Source organism: Equus asinus, chromosome 30 (assembly GCF_041296235.1).
Source record: "Equus asinus isolate D_3611 breed Donkey chromosome 30, EquAss-T2T_v2, whole genome shotgun sequence".
NCBI classification, from domain to species: domain Eukaryota; kingdom Metazoa; phylum Chordata; class Mammalia; order Perissodactyla; family Equidae; genus Equus; species Equus asinus.
In genome coordinates, this window is record NC_091819.1 from 28,715,250 (window position 1) to 28,742,853 (window position 27,604).

Genomic DNA, 27,604 nt, shown 5'->3' on the forward strand with positions numbered 1-27,604 from the left:
CTTTAGAACCACTGGAGATGCTGCCAGATCCTATCACTACATCCTATTGTTCAGAGGGCATTGCTCAATGAACAGCTCTCAAATGACCAACAAAATGTCGTTTGGTTTACCGACAGCAATTCCAAGGTGGACAGACAGCCTCCTGTTTGGAAGGCTGACACAACACTGACTGACTGATGTAGAATTCTGATTGAAGAAAAGAAGAACAAATCAGCTCAGGGGGCTCAACAGCACACTGTTTTCCTTGCAGTGATGGAAGAATTAAAAAACCAGAGCCCTGATATTTTGACGTATACTGATGAATGGGCATTCGCCATTTGCCTAGCCATATGGCGAGGCTGATAAACAATGGAAAACTAGACTATTAAAGGGACGGACTCCTTGCATTCCACCAATGGGCACAGTCCTATGGAAATCATCATGGGAATTTAACAGGTGCATTAGGGTAGGATATTTTGATATCCATCAGAAGAACCTTCTTCCAGGATTAGAGGGTCACTGGAACCAGAAGTGAACATCCTAGTTTGCTTGTTTGAGGTGGCCATCTGGGTTCATAAAATGAGTACATACAAGGGGAGGTGAAGTAACACGGAGAGGGGTGACCATCAACATATTCCTCTTACACCCTCTGAGGCACAAAACGCCACTAAGAACTATCCAGTCTGCCAGAAAGAGAGAAAGAGAGTGCAGAGGACTCTGGGGCAGAAGCCTGGGAGGAAGTCCCTGCCCACCGCACACAGCTGGCAAGTGCACTACACTGGACCACTACCAGTATTTCCCGAAGGCTATTAATGGGGCCTGATAGGAACAGGCACTTCCTCTGGACTGGGCTTTGTACACTTAGTGGTAGATAAAAGCTCAGAACACTATAAAAAGACTGGAATGGAAGATACCATACCAATTTGGGCTACCAAGTTACATGTCATTAGACCAAGGAACATACTTTATAGCCCACAGTGTCCAACAATGAGCAAAGTATTGTATCAAACAGACATTCATGTTACATATCATCCTCAGAGTAATAATCTGATAAAGAATTGGAATGTGAAACTGAAACATTTGCTATCTAAAATGGGAGGAGACAAAGACATGAACGGCTGGTATACATGCCTTCGCAAACGTGTGCTCACACTGAACACGAGGAGGACTGAAGGAGGGTCCTTGCTTGATAGATTCCTCTACTTTTCTGGAAAACACGGGAAAGAGGGGGAGGGAGAGGAAGCTGTCATGACTATACAGCTCTTCCCCACGTCACAACTTACTTTCTTCCTACCTGATGTAGTGATCCTGGGACCAGGGCTACTCCTGTGGGTGCTGGAAGCAGGACTCAGAGCGTAGCAAGAAATTGTAACTATACCTTTAAACCATTATGCCAGAATTCCTGATGGCCTGATGGATGGATTGTGTCTTCACCCCATCTAAGAAAACTGGGGTTGACAGTGAATGCAGCTGTACTGCCTAGTGGTCAAGATAGCTCACTAGTTCTGTAACTACTAACTCAATCCTATATGAAGGGGAATGGACTGAGGGAGAGGTGTCAGGCAGACTACTATTGCTGTACGCAATCTGGTTCGGCACATCCTTTCCAAAGGCAGAAAAGTTCTTATTTCTGGGTACTTGACTGTATTAGCTTCCTGTGATTGCTGCAACAAATTTCCACAAACTTGCTGGCTTACAACAACAAAAATTTATTCTCTCACGGTTCTGGAGACCAGAAGTCCAAAATAAAGGCCAGCAGAGCTGTGCTCCCTCGAGAAGCTCTGGGAAATCCATCCCACACCTCTCTCCTAGCTCCTGGAAGCTCCCGGCAGCCCCTGGCTGTGGAGCCCATCACTCTGATCTCTGCCTCCATCTTCACACTGTCTTCCCTTTTCCTCCATGTGCACTAAACCTCCCTCAGCCTTACGCCAATGACACTTGTCACCGGATGGAGGGTCCACTCGGAAAACTGAGGATGATCTCCTTATTTCAAGATTCTTAATTATATCTGCAAACACCGTTTTTCCAAATAAAGTAACATTCACAGATTCCAGGAATGAGGATGTGGACATACTGTTTTGGAGGTCAGCATCCAACGCACTACAGTTCAAACCCCTAAACCCCTCCAAATTTGCTTTTGTCTCACATGCAAAATACATTCACCCCATCCCAACATCCCCCAAAACCTTGACTCATTATACTATCAACTTTAAGTCTAAAATCTAATTTAAATATCAGCAGCTCAAAAGTTCCAAATCTCACCATGGAAATCAGGTACCGGAGAGACAGTGGGTATGATCCATCCTGGGGCAAAATTCCTCTACATCTGTGGACCTCTTAAACCAGAAAACAAGTTACCTGCTTCTAAAATACAATGGTGTGATGGGCATAGAATAGACATTCCCATTCTGAAATGGAGAAATTGGAAGAAATAAAGGGGTGACCGATCTCAAGCAAGTTCAGCAGGGGAAACTCCTTTAGATTCCAAGGTTTGAGAAATCCTCTGTATTTGTGTTTCTACTGTCAAGGCTGATGGGGTTCCATAGGCCTCTTGGTCTGTAGTGGCCCCAGTGGCTTCTGGCTCTTTGCCCATGCCTCTGGACCCAGAGTCATCCTTCCTTTTTCTTTAAGAGTAGCAAATGTTTTCAGTTGGCGTCCATCAACTATACCATTTCTTTTACACTAACAGGATTTATAACATTTGCAGTCTGCTCTGTGACTATAATTAAGTCTTGCGTGCTTTGTCGATTGATTGATTTTGAAAACTGAACACCAACCTACTGTTTGCAGTATTATAAGTAAGTAAATATCACTTACAGCAGAATCAAAGTATGGCAAGGCCAGTAATGAATGAAAGATTACTCTACATCAATAATCCTGGGCTCCTCAAAGGATAATCCTTCATTGTCTGGGCCAAATTGTCTCTTTCTTATCCTACATCCATTGCTTATAATGATTCCATATTTCATTTTCCTTCACACCTGGACTATGTCTTTCTGAAACAAATATTTGTTTTCTTGAAGTTCCTAAGTCCCTTTTCTTCCTCCTTCTTTATTCTACCATTAGAATCAACCTTAGTCAAATAATCTAATATAGACTGGCTGGCTATTTATACATATATCACCTTTGAGATTTTCTTATCATTGCACCAAGTTTTAGTTCTATTATTTCATGGGCTCCATCTCTGACTCTCTTTTGAATTTCCTTCTAAGTTTTGTTAAAAGAAGTGTGAAGCAACTTTGCTGTCATTCCTTTGTGGGGAGGTAATCTGTTTCTTGCTTTCTGAAAGCTTTTAAGATTATCTTTTTAGCTTAAGGTTCAAAAATTTCCTGAAGATGTAAGAGTGTGTAGGGGTCTGCTTTTATTTTATTTTGCTCAGTGCTTAGCAGACCCTTCCAATCTGAAGACTCCTTCAGCTCTGATGAATTCTATCTCCTTTGATTAGTTCTTCTTCTCTCTACTTTCTTCCCTTAAATCCTTACAGACATTGAATTTCCTTGATTGAGTCTTCATGTCCTAACTAATCTGTCGATATTTTCCATTTCTATATTCTTGGCTTTTCATTCTGAGATATTCTCCCAAATTTGTTTCTAATCCTCCCAACTAAATCTCTTATTTCAGCAATCGTACATTAAATGCACAATTCCTCTTTCTTGCACTCTACTCCTTTTTCAGTCTGTTTTTGTTTCACATGTGCAATATCTTTTCCCATTTCTTTACAAATACTAATTAGAGATTGTTAGATTATCATCTATTCTCTATTTTGTCTCTGTTTCACTAAGATCAACTATTCTTTTGGTCCTCTGTTTCTTCTCCTTTATTCTCTCTCAGATTTTTCTCATCTGTTTGGTGATCCTCAGTAGTCTGTTCATATGTGTGAACGACTAACAAGGTATATGGACAGAGCATGGGTTCCCTTGCTGAATGGGAAACCAGAAAATAAATTCTACTACATGGATTAAGAAACATATACTGGCGCACTTTATTTTAAGCGTATGAGATATGGAACTGAAAAGCAATTTAACTACTCCACTATGACCCCCAGAAATGTCCAAGAAAACAAGGTGTCAACTGCCATACCAGGGAACCTAGCCTACCTAAGACAGACTACTCAATAACAATGGTAAGAAGGACAGTTCTACTTTTATCCTGATGAAATGAACACTGTACCCAATCACTGTGTATGGCTGGGGATATGAGTGGGATGAGAGCGACCCAGCTATTCTGATCAAAGTAAGTTAAAACCCTGTATGTTACTTCATTATCCTCTCCCAGCTCCAAGAGTTGCTAAAAAAAAAAAAAAAAGTATGGGCATTTCTATGGGGCTTTATCAGGTAGACAGTTCCACCTCAGCTAAATTACTTTCTTTTGCCTGTTCTGGACTGGGATATGCTGTGCTCTATTCATGTTACCACTATACTAAGTGCTTTCAAAGTCCATAAAATCATAAAATTCTCTATAACTGTAAAAAATAAGGGATTCAAAGCAGGGATCCTTAGAGAAATAGTAAGTCCAAGGCTGGAGTAGGGAAAATACAACAGGAGCATGGGGAATCTTGTGATGCCAAAAAGTTAGGTGATGCTAAAATAAAGATAAAGGTATGTCAAAATGGCACAGAAACAACCTAATGAGCTCCAAATAGCTAAAGTAATTTTAATCATAAATTAAGTGATAGTATAGGATTATAATCTTTAGAATAAAATAAATATCATGACTCTGTACTAACATAAATAATTGAATACATAAATAAATGGAGGAGAAAGAACACTCTTTAAGAAACACCAGGAATCTGTCTCCCCACCTGGACAGTAACTGGTAGAACCAACAGATGTACCTATTTTGGAACTCTGGAGTGTACTGAAGGTTTGCAACATGTAGGGCAAGGCTTGGATGGGAAGTTCTGGTTACTTTCAGCTCTTAGTAGGGTTGTGGCTACCCATCCTCCTATCCAGCCCTATAATAGGCAGCTGTGTGTGCATTCCTGGAGTAGCTTGAACAAGGCTTAGAGGAGCCAGAGTGGACAATAACAACCTTGTCCTCCAAGTCTTAGGAATCTGTGTTCTACCCGCTGATCACACAGGGCAGACATATAGGCAGGCAGCAGTCTTTGCAAGCTCCTCCCCCTCCAGCTGAAGCAGCAGCCTTTCAACAGCTTTTTCCCTCTCTCTTTTCCCCCTTTCTGTAACCAGATATTTAAGAACTAGGACATTCAAAAGCAACTACATATACAAGAAAATTTAGAAAGTCATTGTGCACATCCAGAGGAAGACACAGGCTCAGAAAGACATAAGAAGACCTTAAGTTTACACCTTACGCTGACCCCAGCAAACCGTGGGGAAGGAAGGAGAATCTGATCTCCAGAGTTAACACATTATAAGATTCAAATCTCCAGTTTTCAACAATAAAACCCCCCCGGGTATACCAAGAAACAGGAAACCGTGGTCCACTAAAAAGGAAAAAAGGCAACAGAAACTGTCCGTGAGAAAGACCTGGACAACTTACTAAACAAAGACATTAAAACAAACTGTCTTAAAGATGCTCAGGAATTATAAGAAGATGTGGAAAAGTTAAAAAAAAAAAAAGATGTATGCACAAATTGAAATATCACTGAAGAGATAAGGATCAACACCTCCTAGTAATCAAAAACCTCCCAACAAAGAAAAGTCCAGGACCAAATGACTTCACTGACGAATTCTACCAAATATTTAAAGAGAATTAATGCCAATCCTTCTTAAACTCTTCCAAAAAAGGAAGAGGAGGGAACACTTCCAAAATTCATTTTATGAAGTCAGCACTACCCTGATATCAAAACAAGACAAAACTCTACAAGAAAAGAAAATTACAGGGAAATACCACTGATGAACTTGGATCTTGGATGCAAAAATCCTCAACAAAATATTAGCAAATAGGGGCTGGCCCTGTGGCCGAGTGGTTAAGTTCGCGTGCTCTGCTGCAGGCGGCCCAGTGTTTCGTTGGTTCGAATCCTGGCCGTGGACATGGCACTGCTCATCAAACCACACTGAGGCAGCGTCCCACATGCCACAACTAGAAGGACCCACAACGAAGAATATACAACTATGTACCAGGGGGCTTTGGGGAGAAAAAGGAAAAAAAAATAAAGTCTTTAAAAAAAATAAAAACAAAATATTAGCAAATAAAACTAAACAATACATTAAAAGGATCATACTCCATGATCAAGTGGGATTTATTCCAGGGATGTAAGGATAGTTCAACATCTGCAAATCAATCAATGTGACACACCACATTTACAAAATGAAGGCTAAAATTCATATGACCATTTCAACAGATGCAGAAAACGCATTTGAGAAAATCAACATTCATTTATGATAAAAAGTCTCAACAAAATAGCTATAGAGGGAATGTACCTCAACATAATACAGGCCATATAGGACAAGACCATAGCTAACATCACACTCAATGGTGAAACCTGATAGCTTTTTCTCTAAGATCAGGAACAAGACAACAATGCCCACTCATGCCACTTCTATTCAACATAGTATTGTAAGTCCTAGCCAGAGCAATTAAGCAAGAAAAAGAAATAAAAGACATACAAATCGGAAAGGAAGAAGTAAAACTGTCTCTATTTGCAAATGATGTGATCTTATATAGAGAAAACTTTAAAGACTTCACCAAAAAACTGTTAGAACTAATAGACGAATTCAGTAAAGTTTCAGAATACAAAATCAATATACAAAAATCTGTTGCATGTCTATACACTAATAATGAATTATCAGAAAGAGAAATTTTTAAAAAAATCTCATTTATAATTGCACTGAAAGAACATACCTAGGAATAAATTTAACTAAGGAGATGAAAGACCTATACACTGAAAACTATAGGACATCCACGAAAGAAACTGGAGAAGACACAACAGAAAGATATCCCATGCTCATGGATTGGAAGAATGAACATTGTTAAAACGTCCATACTACCCAAAGCAATCTACAAATTCTGTGCAATCCCTATCAAAACTCCAATGGCATTTTTCACAAAAATAGAAGAAACAAGACTCCAAATAGCCAAAGCAATCTTGAGAAAGAAGAACAAAGCTGGAGGCATCAGGCTCCCTGATTTCAAACAATATTACAAAGCTACAGTAATCAAAACAGTACGGTATTGGCATAAAAACTGACACACAGATCAATGGAACAGAATAGAGAGCCCAGCAATAAACCCATGCCATATATGGCCAATTAATTTACGACTAAGGAGCCAAGAACATACAATGGGGAAAGGACACTTCTTCAATAAATGGTGCTGAGAAAACTGGACAGCCACATGCAAAAGCATGAAACTGGGCCACTGTCTTACACCATATACAAAAATCAACTCAAAATGGATTAAAGATTTGAATATAAGACCTGAAACAAATTCCCGGAAGAAAACAAAGCAGGTAAGCTCCTTGACAGTCATGATGATAATTTTTTGATTTGACACCAAAAGCAAAGGCAATAAAAGCAAAATCAACAAGCAGAACTACATCAAACTAAAACGTTTCTCCACAGCAAAGGCAACCATAAACAAAATGAAAAGGCAATGTACAGAATAGGAGAAAACAGTTGCAAAACATTTTCCTGATGAGGGGTTAATACCCAAAATAACATAAAGAACTCATACAACTCAAAAGCAAAAAACAAGCAATTCAATTGAAAAATGGGCAGAGGATCCAAATAGACATTCTTCCAGAAGACATACAGAGATACAGGTACATGAAAAGGTGCTCAACGTCACTAATCATGAGGATAATGCAAATAAAAACCACAATGGGATACCACCTCACATCTGTTAGAATGGCTACTTTCAAAAAGACAAAAAATAATTGTTGCTGAGGCTGTGGAGAAAAGGGAACATTTTTGCACTGCTGGTGGGAATGTAAATTGGTGGAACCACTATGGAAAACAGTATGGAGGTTCCTCAAAAAATTAAAAATAGAACTGCCATATGATCCAGCAATTCCACTTTTGGGTATTTATCTGAAGGAAACAAAATCGCTATCTCGAAGAGATATGTGCACCCCCATGTTCACTGAAGCATTATTTACAACCGCCAAGACATGAAAACAACCTAAGTGCCCATCAACGGATGAATGGATGAACAAAGTGATATGTGATATATATCATATATTTGTGTCTGTATACACACACACACATAGATACAATGGAATATTATTTAGCCATAAAAAAGAAAGAAATCCTACTATTTGAGACAACATGGATGGACTCTGAGGGCATTATGCAAAGTGAAATAAGCCAGAGAGGAAAACACAAATACCGTTAGACTCACTTATATGTAGAATTTAAGAAAAAAAAGAAAAAGAAAAAACCCAATCTCATAGATACAGAGAAGAGACTGGTGGTTGCCAGAGGCAAGTGGTGGGCAACATGAGTGATGCAGTCAACAGGTACAAACTTCAAGTTACAAAATAAGTAAGTCTTTTGGATATAATGTACAGCATGTGGAATACAGATAACAATACTGTAGTTTAATCTGAAAGCTGCTAATAAAGCTGTAGTATAATTTGAGAGTAAATCTTAAAAGTTCTGATCACAAGACAAAACTTTGTAACTATGTGTGGTGATGGACTTTAACTAGACTTATTGGGATGACCATTTCACAATATATACACATATTGAATTATTATGTTGTACACGTGAAACTAATACAATGTTATATGTCAATTACATCTCAAAAAAAGACTAAGGTCAAATCACCTCTTCCAGGAAGTCTTCCTTGATCCATTGGCTACTTTTGCTGGCCCTCCTTCATGCTCCTCTCATACTCTCGCATATAAATACACCACAATTATCTACTTATGAGTTGGTCATCCCCACCAGACTGTGAGCTTTCTTTTAGGCCAAAGATGGAGTCTTACTGGTAAGCACAGGGCCTGGCATATAACAGGTATTCCATAGATGTCTGCTGAATGAGTTAAGACAGTGAGTGAGCAAGTCAGTGAATCGCAGGGCACCTGTAACCCACTGGACATTTAGGACTGACAGAAGGGAAGGTTAATCTAATGACAAAACATCGATATTAGAAAAAGAGAGAGGGGCCGGCCTGGTGGTGCAGCGGTTAAGTTTGCACACTCCGCTTCTCAGCAGCCCGGGTTTCACTGGTTTGGATCCTGGGTGCGGACATGGCACCGCTTGGCAAGCCATGCTGTGGTAGGTGTCCCACGTACAAAGTGGAGGAAGATGGGCACGATGTTAGCTCAGGGCCAGTCTTCCTCAGCAAAAACAGGAGGATTGGCAGTAGTTACCTCAGGGTTAATCTTCCTCAATAAAAAATTAATTAAAAAAAAAAAGAGAGAGACAGAAAACATAAGAAGGAATCAAAGAGAAATACTGGAGCTGAAAAGTACAGTCACTGAAATGAAAAATTTACTAGAGGAATTCAAAAGCAAATTTGAGCAGGCAGAAGAAACAATCAGCAAACTTGAAGACAGAACAATAGAAATTACAGAGTCTGAGTGACTAAGAAAAAAACAGTTGAAGAAAAGTGAACAGAGTCTAAGGGACCTGTGGGACACTGTCAAATGGACCAACACATGCATTATGGGAGTTCCAGAAGGAGAAGAGGGACAGAAAGCAGCAGAGAGATTATTTGAAGAAATAATGGCTGAAACTTCACCAAATTTGGTAAAAGACATAAATATAAACATCCAAGAAGCTCTATGAACTCTAAGCAGGATAAACTCAGACACTCACACCAAAGCACATTATAATCAAACTGTCAAAAGCTAAAGACAAAGAAAAAAATCTTGAAAGTAGCAAGAGAGAAGCAAATCTTCACATATGAAGGATCTCCAGTAAGATTATGAGCAGCTTTCCCCTCAGAAACTTTGGCATCCAACTCACTAGAGGAGATATATTCAAAGTGATGAAGGAAAAAATGGTCAACCAAGAATGCCATATTCGGCAAAACTGTACTTTCAAAAGTGAGGGAGAAATTAAGATATTTCCAGATAAAAGTTGAGGGAGTTCATTACCACGAACACTGCCCTACAAGAAATGCTGAAGGGTGAAATGCTTGAGGTGGAAATGAAAAGACACTAGATAATAACTTGAAACTGTATGAAGAAATAAAGATTTCCAGTAAAGGGAAATACATGGGCAATATTAAAAGCTAGCATTATTGTGACTTTGGTTTGTAAATCCACTTTTTCTTCCTACATGACTTAAGAGGCTGACATAAAAATTTATCAGTCTGTGGTTTTGGACACACAATGCATAAAGATGTAATTTTATGACATCTTAACTTAAAAAGGGTGGGGATGGGGCAGTAGAGAAGCAGTTTTTATATGTTACAAAAGTTAAGGTGGTATATATCCAAATTAGAGTGTTATAACTTTAGGATGTTAAATGTAATCTCTATGGCAGCCACAAAGAAAATAGCTATAAAATATATACAAGGAAGTTAAAATATTTCACCACAAAAAATCAACTAAACACAAAAGAAGACAGTAATGCAGACAATGAGGGACATAAAAACTATAAAGCAGACAGAAAATAAATAGCAAGGTGATGGAAGTCCCTCCTCGTTAGTGTTTACTTTAAATCTAAATGGATTAAACTTTGCAGTCAAAAGGTTGAGAGTGGCAGAATGGATTAAAAAAATGATCCACCTATATGCTGTCTGTAAGAAACTTTAGATCCAAAGACACAAATATGTTGAAAGTGAAAGGATGGATAAATATATCCCACACAAATAATAACCAAGACACAGTAGGGGTGAATGTACCATTATCAGACAAAATTTGTTTAAAAAAGGTTCCCAGAGGTGAAAAAGCACATTATATATTAATAAAAGGTTCAATATAGCAAGAAGAAATAACAACTACAAACATTTATATAGCTAATAAATCTAAATATAGGACCATCAAAATATGTGAAGCAAAATTAGACAGAATTAAAGGGAGAAATAGTTCTACAACAACAGTTGGAGACTTCAATATCCTACTCTCAGTACAGACAGAAGGTAAGTAAGCAAACAGAGGACAACACAATAAACCAACTGGAGCTGACACACAGTACACTCTACCCAACAAGACAGATGACATTCTTCTCAAATGCACATGGAACATTCTCTATGATACACCATGTGCTGGCCACAAATTAAGTCACAATAGATTTAAAAGATGGACATCCTATCAAGTGTCTTCTCCAACCACAATGGGATGAAGTTAGAGAGCAGAAGCAGAAGAAAACGGGAAAATTCACAAATTTGTGGAAACTAAGCAACACACTTTTAAACCACCAATGGGTCACAGAAGAAATCACAAGGGAAATTAAATTATAAAATACTGACAGATAAATGATAACAAAAATACAACATACCAAAATTTATGGGATGCAGTGAAAGCAGTGCTAAGGGGGAAATTACAGCCCTAAACATTTCCGTTAAAAAAGAAGAAAGATCTCAAATCCAAAGTCTAACTTAATAACTTAAGGAACTAGAAAAAGAACAAACTAACCCTAAAGCCAGCAGAAGGAAGGGGACAGAAGGCTAGAGCAGAGATAAATAAAATAGAGAATAGAAAACAGAGAAATCAACGAAACCAAAAGTTGGTTCTTCGAAAAATAGACAAACTTTTAGTTAGACTGACTTAGAATAAATGCATAAAGGATGAGGGAATAGAAAATAATTACAACACCACAGTAATAACTTATGTGGACAAGATCCACCGGCGGATGTCAAAATTAGCAGGAAGAAGAAGAGGGATATTTGCGTCGTCTCAGAGTATTTCATCTAAAATATTTATTAATTATAAAGAGAAAAATAGTAAGTGTACAGTGGAGAAACCTGGGAAACAACACTTCACTCAAGTAATCAAGATTAACGACAAGAGCGATAAGACATACGGACATCATTTACTCTTTGATATGATGCTCTTACAAGGGCACATTAGGATTCAAACTCTCGGTGTTGTCAGACTCTGAAACGTCATACTGCTAATCATTTTGCTGTGAATAAGGCTGTTTTCTTTCAAGAAACTGATAAATGGACTTGTCGGGGAAAGCAGCAAGGAACTACATCCATCAGGATATTCTATCCATTGTAAAATATACCCAGTTCTGCACAGTCATTGAGAAAAGCATAACTAATTAGTGAGATAAGACAGGATCCAAGTGAGGCTAAGGGATAAACGGAAAAAGAGAATGAAAATATTTCCTGATGCTTGACACATAGTAGGTAATAATAATAGTAGCAAATATTTATAAGAATATATATTTATTTTCATTTAACACTATTTTAATTCAATTTTATTTAATAATAATGCAATTAAATTTATTTTACAATGATGGCAAATGCTACTACATTTATTTATTCATTCATTTAACCCTGAGAACAAGCTTATGAGATGGGGACTATGATTATCCCCATTTTGCAGATGACAAAACAAAGGCATAAAAAGCTGAGTAATTAAGTTAGGGATATTTTAGTAAGTGGCAGAGTCTACTACACTATACTACCTCCCAGAAAATATCAGTTTAATTAATAATAAGTGGCAAGTACTATGCAAAATACTTTTAATATCCTAATCCTCATAATATTCTTGTGCAGGAATTTTTTTTTTTTTTAGGAAGATTAGCCCTGAGCTAACATCTGCTGCCAATCCTCCTCTTTTTGCTGAGGAAGACTGGCCCTGAGCTAACATCCATGCCCATCTTCCTTTACTTTAGATGTGGGATGCCTACCACAGCATAGTGTGCCAAGCAGTGCCATGTCTGTACCCGGGATCCGATCCGGTGAACCCTGGGCCGCCAAGCGGAACGTGAGAACTCAACTGCTGCGCCACTGGGCCGGCCCCCAGGAATTCTTTTTACAAATTAAATTTTCCATCTGCAAACACAAAGGCTCTGCTGGGCTGTTCAACAGGTGCAGGCTATTCAGCACGCCTGGCCTCTACCTGGTACCTGGCAATAGTTTCCTTCCCCCTGAGTCATTGGGATAAGCAAATGTGCCCCCCACAAACACTTTCAAATGTGCCTAAGGGAGCAGTACTCCCCAAAAAACTGGCTGTTAAAGGTCATTAGGTGGAAGATGCAAAGCTGGGATATGAGCCCAGGCCTAACATGCCTCCAAGGGCAATGTTCTCTCGAACACCAGACACTGACTTGTGAAGAAGTTGAGAGTGAAACAAATGTGCAAAGATGGGGGTAGCACAGCTTCACAATGTGTGTGGAGCAATATACTCCACATGAGGAAACAATACACGCAAATAACTGAAGGTTAACAACAGTACTATATGCCATTTGTTGAATTAAGCAAGACAGAAAACATGGGCAACTTTGTAAAGTATATCAAATTTGTCTATTGAGGGAACTAGGATTCAATTCAGAACAGTGAGGGCCAGCCTGGTGGTGTAGTGGTTAGGGTCACATGCTCGGCTTCAGTGGCCTGGGGTTCACAGGTTTGGATTCTGGGTACAGACCTATATACCACTCATCAAGCCATGCTGTGGCGGCGTTCCACATATAAACTAGAGGAAGAGTGGCATGGATGCTAGCTCAGGGCCAATCTTCCTCAAGCAAAAAGAGAAAGATTAGCAACAGATGTTGGCTCAGGGCCAACCTCCCCCTCGCCCCAGACCCCACAAAAAAGAACACCCTTCATCACCATGTTAATTATCTGTATACGTCTAAGCTGATTAAAGTTATCGGGGAGGGGATTAAGGCCTCCTGAAAGAATTTCAAAGTATCATTTCTTTTAGTTTCATTATTCCAGTATTTTCCAATCTATTAAAATGCTCTTCCATGCAACGTCATACAAGCTGGATAATTTATGGTTACAAATCATCTACACTATTTGAATCACTCTCATTTATTAATAAGAAATTCAGAATGTTGGGGGAAAATATGAAAAAGCAACACTAGAGTAATCAGTGATATAGGTCACAAATAAATAGTGAAAACATTCTCCCAAACACACATAGGATACTTCTATCTCCTCAAAAGAGCTTCAGTATATAAAATTCAGATAATATTACAAACTTTTGAAAGATTTAACATTATAAATAAATATTAATATACAGATTACTGTAGCAGTAGGCTACAATCAACATTTTGGTTATTTAATCAAATTTCTGCACTTTAGTCATGTGCATGCATGAGCACACACACATGCATACAATGCAAACAAAAGTTTAGTAATCAACTCTAGTAACTAATTACCTTTGCAATAATAACTTCTTTCTTCAGAATCTTCATAGCATAATATTTCCCACTTGCCTTCTCTCGAACCAAAATAACTTTCCCAAAAGTGCCTTTACCTAGTAGTTTCAAATAGTCAAAGTCATTCATTGTCTGAAAAATACAAATCAAAAAATACAATATGAAACATTTGATGTAATTTATTTGTAAACATATATGCAAGATTCACTCAAAAGTAAATTTTCCCAATTTCTAAGCACCCTTAAATGAATTACCATTGGACCGGCATTACTGTCTCATCAGCAATCATGGACGCCGGAAATAATTTAAGCAATTCTCAGATACTGGAGAACTGTGAACCTAGAATTCCTCAACTAGTCAAACTATCAGTCAAGTAGAAGGGCAAAGGGAAAATAAAATTATTTTCACTCACTTTCAAAGACGCAAGTTTTTAAGGATTTAGTAGTGCCACCATACCCAGCCAATGTGAAAATCAAAAAGGTCCCCCTTAAACATTTCCAAATACACCAAAGGGAGCAGTACTTTTGAAGAAACTATTTGAGAACGTACTCCAGCAAAATAAGGATAGAATCCTAGAAGTTTTGTAAAAGACGTGTATACGAAATGATGAAAATAATCCTAGAGGTCAGTGAAAAGAACTCTAAGAAAGAAAATAGTACGACTTCTGAGAAAGCAATCAGCGCAATTCAAAACAGGACGTCAGGGAGCTCTAAGAGTGCCTTTAACCAATCTGCCTGTTCTCAGTGTCATTTCTTATCCCCATTTCTGTGTCAGGTGAGTCCCAGGATTTTGCCAAGCAGACCTGCTGCTTGCTCTCTACAGCCCCCTCTGTGAATGCGCTCCTGCTCTGCTTTATTTGTGAACATTCTTCCACAAGCTTCCAAAATTTTGATATTGCTCATCTACTAATACTCTTCCTCTAGCCAGCTTTTCCTTTTTGTGAACTTGTCCCTCTTAAACATTTCTCTACTGTCATTTTAATGGGCTTTAAATGGAAGGGGAGACAACTGGGTATGCTCACTTTAGCATCTTACATTTAAAGTCAGTTTAAGGGGGGTTATGAACAACAAGCTAAGTCTCTGGGTCTGTAGACATTCAAAAGTTATTAAACATGTTCGTGCGCTTTTATAACTATTTTTTTCTGTTTATCACTCATCTGAAGTAAATGTCTCAAATCAATGACCTTAGCTTCCACCTTAAGAAACCAGAAAAAGAGGACATTAAATCCAAAGAATTAGGATAAAGGAAACAATAAAGATCAGAGCAGAAATCAATTAAATTTTTAAAAGAAAGAAAAACAGTAGAGAAAAGTTGAGAAGATCAATAAAACTGATAAGCTTCTAGCCAGACTGGTTAGGAAAATAAAGACAGAAGATGCACATTACCAATATCAGGAATGAGAGAGGTGACATCACTACAGATTGTACAGCTATTAAAAAGACCACAAGGAATACTATATACCACTTTATTTCGATAATCGACAATGTACATGAGATGAACAAAACTCTTTGAAAGTCTCAAACTGTCAAGCCTCATTCAGAAAGAAACATTTAACCTGAATAGTCCTATATCTGTTGAGAAAATTCAATTCATGGTCAAAAACCTTTCAATAAAGAAAACTCCAGGACCAGATGGTTTCACTGGTGAAGACTACAAACATTTAAGGAAGAAATGATACCGATTCTATAAAAACTCCTACAGAAAACTGAAAAGGAGAGAATACTTCCCAATTCATTCTATGAGGCCATCATTACTCTGATACCAAAACCAGACAAAAATATCACAAGAAAACTACAGACCAATATCTGTCATGTAGATATACATAAAATTCTAAAGATTTCATGAATGAATGCTTACGTTCGTTATCAACATTATTTGCTACCTATGATTTTGATAATTTTTCCAAATGTCAAGTTATACATTAATGTCTTAACCCTTCAATAATGTCTCTAGTTCTAATAAAAAGCAGCAAAAGATATCAGAGGAAATAACAAAGTACACATTGATTCAACTAAAAATCAAACATGTAGCACTACATGTACAGAATATAGTTAAAGTGAGAGTCATTTGAACAAATAAGAGGTAATATTAAGTAATTCCATTTTGATTAGTAGATTTTTAAGAATCAAAGAACACTCTCTAACAACAAAGCTCTTTGTGTGAGGTAGTCCCCAAAGATGGCCGCCACCAATCCCCTGTGCGCACATGCCACTTCCCAGGACGAGAGGGAGTCACCTTTCCTTCTCCCTGGACTGGCCTTGCATCCGGCCTCGAACACAGACTACGATCAAAGGGACTGTGCCACTTCCAGACCTCGCCTTTAAGCCTGTCAGCTTACACTTTCTCCCTCTCGGAAAAGTCATTCTGAAATCCAGTTCTCATGCTGTAAGGAGTCCAGGCTATACGCTCAGAGGCCCTGGACGATGAGACAGCACTGCAGACAGGGACCACAGGGAGGAGGGGAGTCTGGGCTATCCGCTAGACAGAGGTCCTGGACAATGAGACAGCACTGCAGACAGGGACCACAGGGAGGAGGGGAGCCTGGGCTATCCGCTAGACAGAGGCCCTGGAGGATGAGACAGCACTGCAGACAGGGATCACAGGGAGGAGGGGAGTCCAGGCTATCTGCTCAGAGGCCCTGGAAGATGAGACAGCATTGCAGACAGGAACCACTGGGAGGAGGGGAGTCCGGGATATCCACTCGGAGGCCCTGGACGATGAGACAGCACTGCAGACAGGGACCACAGGAAGGAGGGGAGTCCGGGCTATCCGCTCAGAGGCCCTGGACGATGAGACAGCACTGCAGACAGGGACCACAGGGAGGAGAAGCAAGAATTGGCCCTGGGAGATGCAGCTGCCTGAGATCCATGTGAGCTGAGCAGAACTGCCCAGGCAACCCCCAAAATCATGAGAAATAACATACTAGTACTGCTTTAAGACATTAAACTGCAGTAGTTTAGGGGCTGGCCCCGTGGCCAAGCGGTTAAGTTCGCACGCTTCACCTCGGCGGCCCAGGGTTCGGATCCTGGGTGTGGACATGGCACCACTTGTCAGGCCACGTTGAAGCGGCGTCCCACATAGCACAACTAGATGGACCTACAACTAAAATATACAGCTATGTAACAGGGGGCTTTGGGGAGAAAAATTTAAAAAATAAATAAATAAAAAATAACCCGGAGTATTTTATTGCATGGCAATAAAGAACTAAGAGACATTCTCCTCATAACTAGGTCATAATGTCCTTTTATTCCTCAAAACTTCATTTTCACAGGACCTTTCTCATTTTATATCTAAAAGCACTGTAAAATGATACCCGCTGTGTCCTAACACTAAATATCATATAAACTGAAACTGAATTCTTGAGGATAAAAATTAGAAAAGAATTTATAAATTGCTTTATGACATTTTCATAGGAAAAGCAATATATAATTATAAAATATTACATAATAATTATAAAATATAAAAAATAAAAATAATATAAAATATTATATATTTTAAGGAGTGCAATACTTAGGAACAAGGAGGTTTAAAAAAATATGATAGCCTTAACTTTCATCAGATAGAAGCCAAATAAGACGATGAATACCTCAAAATTTAACATTTCTCTGACTCTACTAACTTTTCTGTTTGGAGACTCAGTTTCAGTGGGAGAATTCTACAAGAATCCGCTTTAAAAATATACGTATGTTTAATTACCTTTGTATGGATGAAGTCCAACAATAGCTAATATTCACTGAGCACTTAGTATATAAGCACTTTACACATATTCCCTCATTTGAATCCTCACAACGACATGAATTAATCTCCCTTTTATAGAGGAAGACACTTTCCCCACAATTACACACACGGTGGAGCCAGAACTCGAATCCAGGCAGCAGACTCCAAGGACCTCACTTTCTATCACTATTCTGTAATAATGAGATTCTTCCGAGAGTGCTCTAATATAAAATGGGATTAACTAATAGCCAAACACCGTGTAAGTGCAACAGTTTGACAACATATTTTAAGAAATAGAGTACAATCATAATTTTGTTTCCAATATAACTTGGTTATGAATATAACAATTATAGAGATTATTAGAGGCTTAAGATACATGAATCAACAAAAAGAAGTAAGTTGCAGGCTGAAGTTGTTCAGTGTATAATTAAAAGTCCTCACAGGCTTGAACAAGATATTTAACTTCTCTGAATGTCAGATAACTCAACTGTAAAATGGGGTGATAAGAGTACCTACCTCAGACGATTCTTGTGAGGATTAAATGATAGTATATATAAAAGCACTGCTCAGAGCCTAGCACAAAACCAGCAGATAATAAATGTTCACAAGTGACAATTAGTGAAGATGGTAAATTCTAAGATATTCCACACTGGTAATTATGAAAAGAGGAAATGTATTACGTTTTTATAATCATTTATAAACAGCCTTAACAGAAAATGTAAAATCCTCCATACTTTTCCATTTTTACATCTTTCAAAATGTTTGTCTCTCTTCACTGAAAGTTCTTCTGGTAAATTTACATATTCATTTCCAAAATTCTTCCATCCATCTGTAACAATATTTCTAGTTAGGGTGGTATAAACACCTCACTCTCAACCTCTAACTGCCTCAATAGCATCTTATTATTATTCTTTGTTATTAAGCAGAATTTTAGGAATTCCACAGAATTAAACAGGGTATAGCTGGTATAGTGTCTTACTAAATGGTGTAGTAGATTTATAATTCAAAGGAAGAGATTAACTAGGATCTGATTTTAAATTTATAAGCATAGTCAAATTTCAAGTTAATTGTGTACATTGCACATACACATGCAAAAGAAGTTTTCTTATCTCCGAGTAGGTGGGTAAAGCTAGATTGTTATTCTCTTTGCACTGACTGAGGAACAAGGGGGAGTGACTCAGAAAAAATAGGGATTCAGTTCAACTAATAAATAGAGGATATGTCTTCAAGGAAGACACAAAGGGTTCTCAGACTTTGGCCAAGGTCAAGCATAGAGTATAATTCTAATTAGAACAGAAATTTCAGATGAGAAAATGATAATTAACCAATTCTAAGTTGTGACTGTGTAACTTCACCAAGTTCACACAGTGAACAGGTGGAAGAAGGAGGATTTGAACTCAGGCAGTCTACCTCCAAAGAGTTCTTAATTACTGCGCTAATACCAAATTACATGGATAATCACCTTAAAAATTAGTGTTTCCCTACCTGTGGATTAATTTACAATCTATTATAACAAATACATTCTCACATGAAAGATGGCATGCTCCTCTATTTTGAACACCTATATCCTTTAATCTTTTAATACCATTTTTTACATAAGGAAATTGCTTTTCAATTTTCTCTAGCAATGAAAAAGATAACTTACACTTCCCACAAACATATAAATTGGCACTTATTATTCTGGAGCACTGAGGGAAGGGAAAAGCTATTTCCCTCATTGGCTCAGGAGCAGCCATTAAAATAAAAAGCTATGATTTCCAAGACTGCTCACTTTCCTGCTGACATTAGTGAGGTGAGGCACCAAGCAGGAAGTACACCAGAGCCATTTCTGCTTCTGCTTTCAGGAGCACACAGAATGCCAAATGGAAAAGAACCAAATCATTAGGGAAAGCATTTTATTTCCAAACTTCTAAAATGGTATCAACAAGAATAGGGAAAAACACAAATTATAAAGTAGTTTGGTGGCACATCAGCCATAACTTCCTAACGAGCCCTATCAGCATTCAGCGCTAACCGCTGACCACTGAGATGATGCTCTAATTACTTGGTTTTAAACAACAACAGGTATTTCAGATTCACTGGAATAAAAACCACCACACCCATATTGTTCATATCATAAGATAATCAGCTAACAATCTGTGCAAATGGCAGTTTTATTATATTTCTTCCATAAACATAAGTGTGCTAAGTAGAGGAATAAGTTACTATTTCCCACCTTCCTTTTATGATGGGTTGTGGAAGCATCCATCTCTTCCTCCCCTATATTATCTATCTGTGAAGTTGGACTACAATTCATTCTCTCCTCTTCTTGCCTCTGAAGTCTGTCTGCTACAGCCTGGATAGCTTCTGTCCATTCTTCCCTATAAAACAAGTAAAATTTCCCATTAACAGAGGTTGGTAAACGACTCAAATATTTCCCTTTTATAAACTATGAAATCAACACAAATAAACTCTATTCCAGGATAATACGCACACATACACATAAATATATCTCCCATTCTTACTCCAAGATGAAATTAATCCTATAAGCGTTCTATATTACAGACCTAAAGTCTGTAACACCATTTATTTGGATATATGTTAAAGAAAAAAAAGAAGACGAGAATTACAAGAAAATTCAGTTAAAATCCTTTAAATGTATAGTTAAATTTTAATTGTCTGTACACATCTTACCTATGAAGTAAATTGATCCCCATAAGTTTACTGCACTTTTTTAAATCTTTTGTTTAGCCATTGTAAGCCCATCATTGACATACTCAAGAACTTTACTGTGGTCCAACAGAAATTCTAAGAAAAGGTTTTCAAAGCCAAAACCTTTCACTGTTTCCAGATCCTAGATAAGTTCTTTTTGAAAAAAAAAAAAAAAAACAAAAACGATAGGCATGAAGTTTGTAGCTTAAACAATAAGTCTTAGGAGCATGAGTATCAAGCTCTTATTTTTTGACAGCTGTGCTATCCGATCAAGAATCATTTATTTCCATATAAACTTTAAAGTCAGCTTGCTGATTTCTTAAGACAAAGCCTGAATTTGGAGTAGAATTACAGGAACTCGATAGATCAATTTGGGGGAACTGTCGTCTTCATAAATTAAGTATTCCAATCCACGAGCACAGTCTGGCTCTCCATTTACCTACGTCTTTAATTTCCCAATGCAATGTTCTGTAACTTTCTCTGGAACAGTCCTGTGCATCTTTAATTGAATATATTCCTAAGTATTATTTTATGCTATTGTGGAGGCTTTAAATTTTAAATTTCTAATTTTTCTCGCTAGTATTTAGAAATATAGTTGCTTTGTGTGTGGTGACCTTGTATCCTGCTGCCTTACTAAATTCACTTATTAGTTCTGGAAGCTTTTATTTTTCTGGGTTTCCTACGTATGCAACCATGCTGTCTACAATACGAGCAGTTTTACTTCTTCCTCTACAATCTGTCTGCGGTTTACTCCTTTTCCTTGCCTTACAATGCCCTAGATCAGACCAATCACCTAAACACAAGTGATGAGAGCAGACGTTCTTTGTTCCAGATCTTATTAGGTATTGAGCCTTTCAGATTTGAGTATATGTAAGCGGTAGCTTTTCATAGATACCCTTAATCAAGCTGAGTAAGTTCCTTTCTATTTCTAGTCAGTTGAGTTTTTTTGTTATGAAAGGGTGTTGAATTTGTCAAACGCTTTTTCTGCATCTGTTGAAATGATCATGTAGTTTTTCTCCTTTCTCCTATTAATAGAGTGAATTTAGTTGAACGATTTTCAGATGTTAAAGCAACTGAACTTTTGGGATAGACTCCATTTGGTCATGATGCATTATCCCTTTTACGTGTTTTTGAATTTCATTTGTCAAAATTTTGTTAAGAAATTTTGCATCTATATTCACAAGCATATTGGCCTATAGCTGTCTCATTTCATGACAGTTTTGCCCAATTTCTGGAATAAGGGTGACAGTGGCCTTACAAAATGAGTTGGGAAGTGTTCTCTCCTCCATTATTTTCTGAAATAAACATGTAGGTTTAGTAATATCTGTTTTTTAAATGTTTGACAGAATTCACCACTGAAGCCATCTGGACCTGGAGTTTTCTTTAAAGAAAGGTTTTTAAATTACTAACTCAGTTCTGTTCATTGATACTGGGCTCTTCAGGTTTTCTAGGGTCAGTATTGGTAATCTGTGTCTTTCCTCTTTCGTTTTTCTCTAACAATCTTCCAAGATGTTTTCTAATTCTATTAACTTCTTTTTTCTCAAAGAACTAGCTTTGGTTTATTGATTTTTCTCTACTATTTTTCTGTTTTCTATTTCAATGATTTCTAATCTCTATTGTTTCCTTCTTTCTGTTTACTTTAATTTCCTCTACTTTTCCTGTTTCTTAAGTAGGAAGCCTAGGTTATGACTTAAGACCTTTCTTCTTTTCAAATATAGGCATTTAAGGCAACAAATTTCCCTCTAAGCACTCATTTAGCTATATCCCACAAATTTTGATATGCTTTTTTTCATTATCATTCATTTAAAATCATCTTCTAATGGCCCTTGTGAATTTTGGTTTTGACCATTTGATTATTAAGAGACATGTTGTTTAATTTCCAAATAGTTCTGAGTTTTTCTAGTCCACTTATTGTTATTGATTTCTAATCAATCCTACTGAGGCCAGAGACCATATTTTGTATAGTTTCAATCTTCCCAAATATATTAAGAATTGTTTTATGGTCCAGAATATGACCTATCCTGGTGATGTACCACGTACATTTGAAAACAATGTATATTCTGCTACTTTTGGGTGTATTATTCCATAAATATCAATTATATCAAGATGATTAATAGTGTTATTCTATGTCTTTGCTAATTTTTTGACTAGTTGCTCTATTGATTGCTGAAACAAATTTTAACATCTCCACATATAGTTGAGGGATTGTTTCTCTTTCTCTTTTCAACACTGTTATTGCATGCATACATATTCATGATTGTAATATCATCTGGTTCAATTGACCATTTTATCATTATAAAGTATCCCCATACTCTCTAGGAATATATTTAATTTTGAAATCTGATATAATATAGCAAAATCTCCTTCTTATGCTTATTATTTGCATGACATATCTTTTTCAACCCATTTACTTCCAGCCCAGCTGTGTCTTTTTATTTACAGTGCATCTCTCATAGACAGCATGAGTGGGCTCGTATTTTCATCAATTCTGAAATGCTCTACTTCTTAATTACAGTGTTTAATCCATTAATATTTAATGCAATTTTTATATGATTGCACATGAGTCTACTATTTTACTTTTTTCTATTTGTCTCCTCTTTTATTTTCCCTCTTTTCCTGCCTGTTTTTGTTTTACTATTTTATTTAAATTTTTCAGAATTCCATCTTAATTTTCCTGTTGTCTTTTCAGCCATGTTTTTTTTTGCTGTATTTTTCCATACATCTGTAACTTTACATAGTCCACTTATATAATGCATTCTGGATCAATTAATTTTTTGTGATTCTGTTTCCACTCATATTAACCTGGTAGTCATCATACTCTTGCTTTCCTTTTAGCAGTTATCCTTGAAATTATAACATCATCGTCAACTTAGCAAAGTCTAAGATACTTTTAACTCTCCCCAGAAAATGCAGTGACATCATAAGACATTAACTCCGTGCTCTCCTCAAACTCAATTTCTACGGCATTACTTCAGGGTTTTTTATTCTTCATATAATTAAACCACAAGATATATAATTATTATTATGAAAAAGATCAATATTCATTTGGCTTTATAGACTGATTTACCATTTTAATTCTTCCTGCATCTCTCCTCCCATCTGGGATTATTTTTATTCTGTCTAAAGAATAATCTATTAGTATTTCCTTTACTGCAGGTCTGCTGGCGACAAACTGTATCAATTTCTGACTGAAACTGATTTCATTTTGCTTTTAGTCTTGGAAGAAATTTTTGCTCATGAGCCCTATTTTCTTTCAGCACTTTGGAGATATCATTCCGTTATCTCCAATTATCGTTCTATTCCATATATTCTGTGTCAATTATTCCTGTTGATATAGCACCTTTTGTTCTAACTGCTGCTCCTTTGAAGGCAAAGTATCTTTTTTCTCTATCTTCTGTAAGGATTTTTCCATTGTCCTTTGTTTTCAAAAGTCTAATCGGACAAGGTGGGTTTTCTTTGTATTTTTCTGCATAAGATTTACAGAACTTCTTATATATGTGATTTGATATTTTTAGCCATTTTGGAAAATTTTTGGCCATTATCTCTTCAAAAACTTTCCGTCCCATTCTTTCACTCTTCTTTCTTGAGACTCCAATTAGGTGTATGTAAGGCCTTCTCTCTGCATTCCCTACGTCTTACATTCTGTTATTTATTTATTTGTTTGTTTTTTAAGATTTTATTTCTTTTCTTTTTCTCCCAAAGCCCCCCTGTACATAGTTGTGTATCTTTCAGTTGTGGGTCCTTCTAGTTGTGGCATGTGGGATGCCACCTCAGTGTGGCCTGATGAGCGGTACCATGTCCGCGCCCAGGATTTGAACCGGCGAAACCCTGGGCCGCTGAAGCAGAGAGCGCAAACTTAACCAGTTGACCACGGGGCCAGCCTCTTAATTTTTTTCAAGATTTAATTTTTTTCCTATGTTCTTATTTATTTATTTTTATTTTCTACCCTTTTCTCTCTTCATGTTTCATTCTGGATATTGTGTTATAACCTAGCTTTGAGTTGAGTAATTTTCCCTAATACTGGCCTAATTTACTGTTAAAACCATTCACTAGCACTCAAATTTTAAATATTTTATTTTTCAAATTTACAATTCCAAATTTATTCATTTTTATAATTTCTAGCACTCTGATCAAGTTCCCAGCCTGAACTTTTATGTCCTTGAACATACTAACACACAGCCCTTTTCATCTCTGTCTGACAACTCCATCATCTGGGACCTCCATGAAGCCAGCTCTGTTGTCTTTATGGCTCTGTGGTTCTGGCCACACTGGATTGAATCTTTGTGTACTTGTTGATTTTTAATGAGTACTAAACAATGTGCATGAAAAAGTAAGAGAGAGTTTGAGGGCTAGGAGGATAAAATCTTCTTTTACAGTTTATATTTGCTTTTGACAGGCTCCTAGGAGACTAGCAAAAGGGGATCATGTTAACCAAACTTAAGGCCTGAAATAATCTAAAGCTAGACTTCAAATCTTAAAAGGTAAATCTGTATATAGTTCACCTTTCTTCTAGAGTATAATCCTTTAGAGGGCCAACCTCACGTGTAGTGATCTATTGTCCTGCTCTTTGGCAGGTCCTGGATTCCAGAATACGACCACCAGAGCTGACAGATACTCCAATCTCCCCATCACAGACAGGTCTTCCAGAATTAGCAGGCACTCCTAGGGTGGTCTTTTTTGTTTTTAAACATTTTTTCCAGCTTTTCTAGTAGTGCTTAGACTACTGACCTAAATTACCTAATTCACCATAATCAACCTACATTGGCATATATTATATATACCTAAGAATATTATTTATTACTATATTAACATTACTATATAATAAAATACAATAATATAACAATATATCATATATATATGATAATACTCCTTTGTAGATATATATGTATACATTGGACCAAATTATCTTACTAAGTGAAAGAAGGCATCCAATTGTTTAATTCCTATGTAATGTTAGAAAATGTAGCCAGTTTCGAAAACAAAATGGAGACCCCTATGAAGCAAGTAAATTCATTTTTTAAAGTCTACAAACTACTTGTACAAAGCTAAACAATTTCCACAAGCTGACCATTTATTTAAAAACAGATATTTGATTAAAATGTCTAAATATGTGTGCTACTAAAATTCAAATAAGCCATGATGCAGTAAGAACTTACAAAGATAGGGGAAACCTTGGTATTGGGAATAAGTACAACAAAGTGTTACAGGTAAAATGATACCAAGTATGCAGTGGGTACAGTGGCGTTCAAAGAAAAACAATGGTAAGTTTGGGATGGGGACCAAAAGAGAGAGATGATTTGTCAATAGAGAGGTACAAGATGAGTTGGGACAGGAAGAAAGTATGAGGAAGAGACAAGCAAGGGAAGATATTCTGGCATAGGAGAGCAAAAGAGACCAGAGAGAGCCAAAGGATACAAGAGCCCACTATACAATTAATATTGGGAAACTACAAGTAGTTCAATATAGCTGTAACAAAAGGAGAGTGTATGTGTGCACATGCGTGGACAGTAAAGGGCACCAGGTCAGAGAACAAAGATGATGGTATGGTTTGGCATGCACTCACTCAGCATAGTCCCTCCTCCCAGCTCAGCATAGAGTGAGTGGGAGAAATCCGCTAACTGTTGGCTTTTCTCTGGGGAGGGAAAAAGTTGGAGTGTGTGTCCAATGTTCTGGCATTTTAAGGGTCTGCCCAAGGACTTGTTTGTTTCTTGCCCATCTTGAAGACTCTAAATGTCTGAGGGCTACTGAGAACAAAAAAGAGTTGGGCAGCTTGCTGCTGCTCTACAGGACGCACATACAGCAGACAGAAGATGATAAAGCTCAGCAGCCTCTCCCTCAGCGGGGAAGAGAAGAGCGGAGTGTGCATCCAACATTCTGGTTCTTCAAGGAATGGCCCCTGGAACTGGTTTCTGTCTTGCCTGACTCAGAGCCCTATGGGAGCTTGCATAATCTAGAAGCCTAGGTGGTGCTGAGAACAAAAGAGACCAAGGAGGCTTGTGGTAGCTCCTGAAAACCTGCAATATTGGAAACAGGCTCCAGAGGGAGCAGGAGATTATAAACTCCTGAAAAAGAAACCTAAAAGTCTCTCTAATTGGAGATTTACACATACAAATCCAGAGAAGTTACATCCACAGAAAAAGTTTGAAAGACCCCCAAAATCTCTAGCTGGGCTGACTGGTGAAGGTTATTCCCTACATGAAGGCAGTCTTGTAAGACAGGAGGGATGGCTGTTTCTCATATGTGCAGATCCCAACACAAACTTACAAGGCAAACAAAGAAACAGGGAAATATGGTTCAATCAGAAGAATAAAATCTCCAGAAACTGATCTTAAAGAAAAAGAGACCTATCAATTATCTGACAAAGAATTCAAAATACCTATCAGAGAGATGCGCAATAACCTCAGTACAATGATACAGGAACAAAATAAGAATATTAACAAAGAGAGAGAATATATTTTTACAAACTGGAGCTTGAAAATACAATAACTGAATTGAAAAATTAACTTGAAGGGCTCAACAGCAGTCTGGATGAAGCAGAAGAACTGGCAAATTCAAAAACATGTCTTCTGAAATTATCCAGGTAATTATCCAGGAGCAAAAAGAAAAAAGAATGAAAAAGAGTGAAGAAAGCCTAAGGGACATATGGTATCCACCAAATGGCCCACTAAACACATTATGGGAGTCCCAGAAGGAGAAGAGAGGGAGAAATAGGAAGAAAACTTATTTGAAAAAATAGTGGCTAAAAACTTCCCAAATCTGGAAAAGGAAATGGATATCCAGATTCAACTAGGACAAACCAAAAGAAATCTACACTGAGACACATTATAATCAAATTTTCAAAAGTCAAACAGAAATAGAGAATGTTGAAAGCAGCAAGAGAAAGGTAACTCATCACCTGCAAGGGAGCCCACAGAAGACTATGAACTGCATTTCTCAGCAAAAACCTTGCAGGCCAAAAGGCAGTGGGATGATATGTTCAAAGTGCTGAAAGACAAAAACTGCCAACCAAGAATATGATACCT

General features: G+C 37.4%; 1 protein-coding gene across 5 annotated transcripts in view; it reads right to left on the reverse strand.

Moving 5' to 3' along the window:
• The window catches only part of AKT3 (AKT serine/threonine kinase 3), a 328,499-nt gene that overhangs the window by 128,252 nt on the left and 172,643 nt on the right, over positions 1-27,604 (reverse strand). For all 5 annotated transcript variants that reach the window (XM_070501391.1, XM_044762924.2, XM_044762927.2 and 2 more), the window contains 2 exons: positions 20,107-20,251; positions 14,175-14,306 (listed from right to left, as the gene is read on the reverse strand). In XM_070501391.1, coding sequence (XP_070357492.1) covers positions 14,175-14,306; positions 20,107-20,251 — 277 coding nt within the window. The remainder of the gene's footprint in view (positions 1-14,174; positions 14,307-20,106; positions 20,252-27,604) is intronic.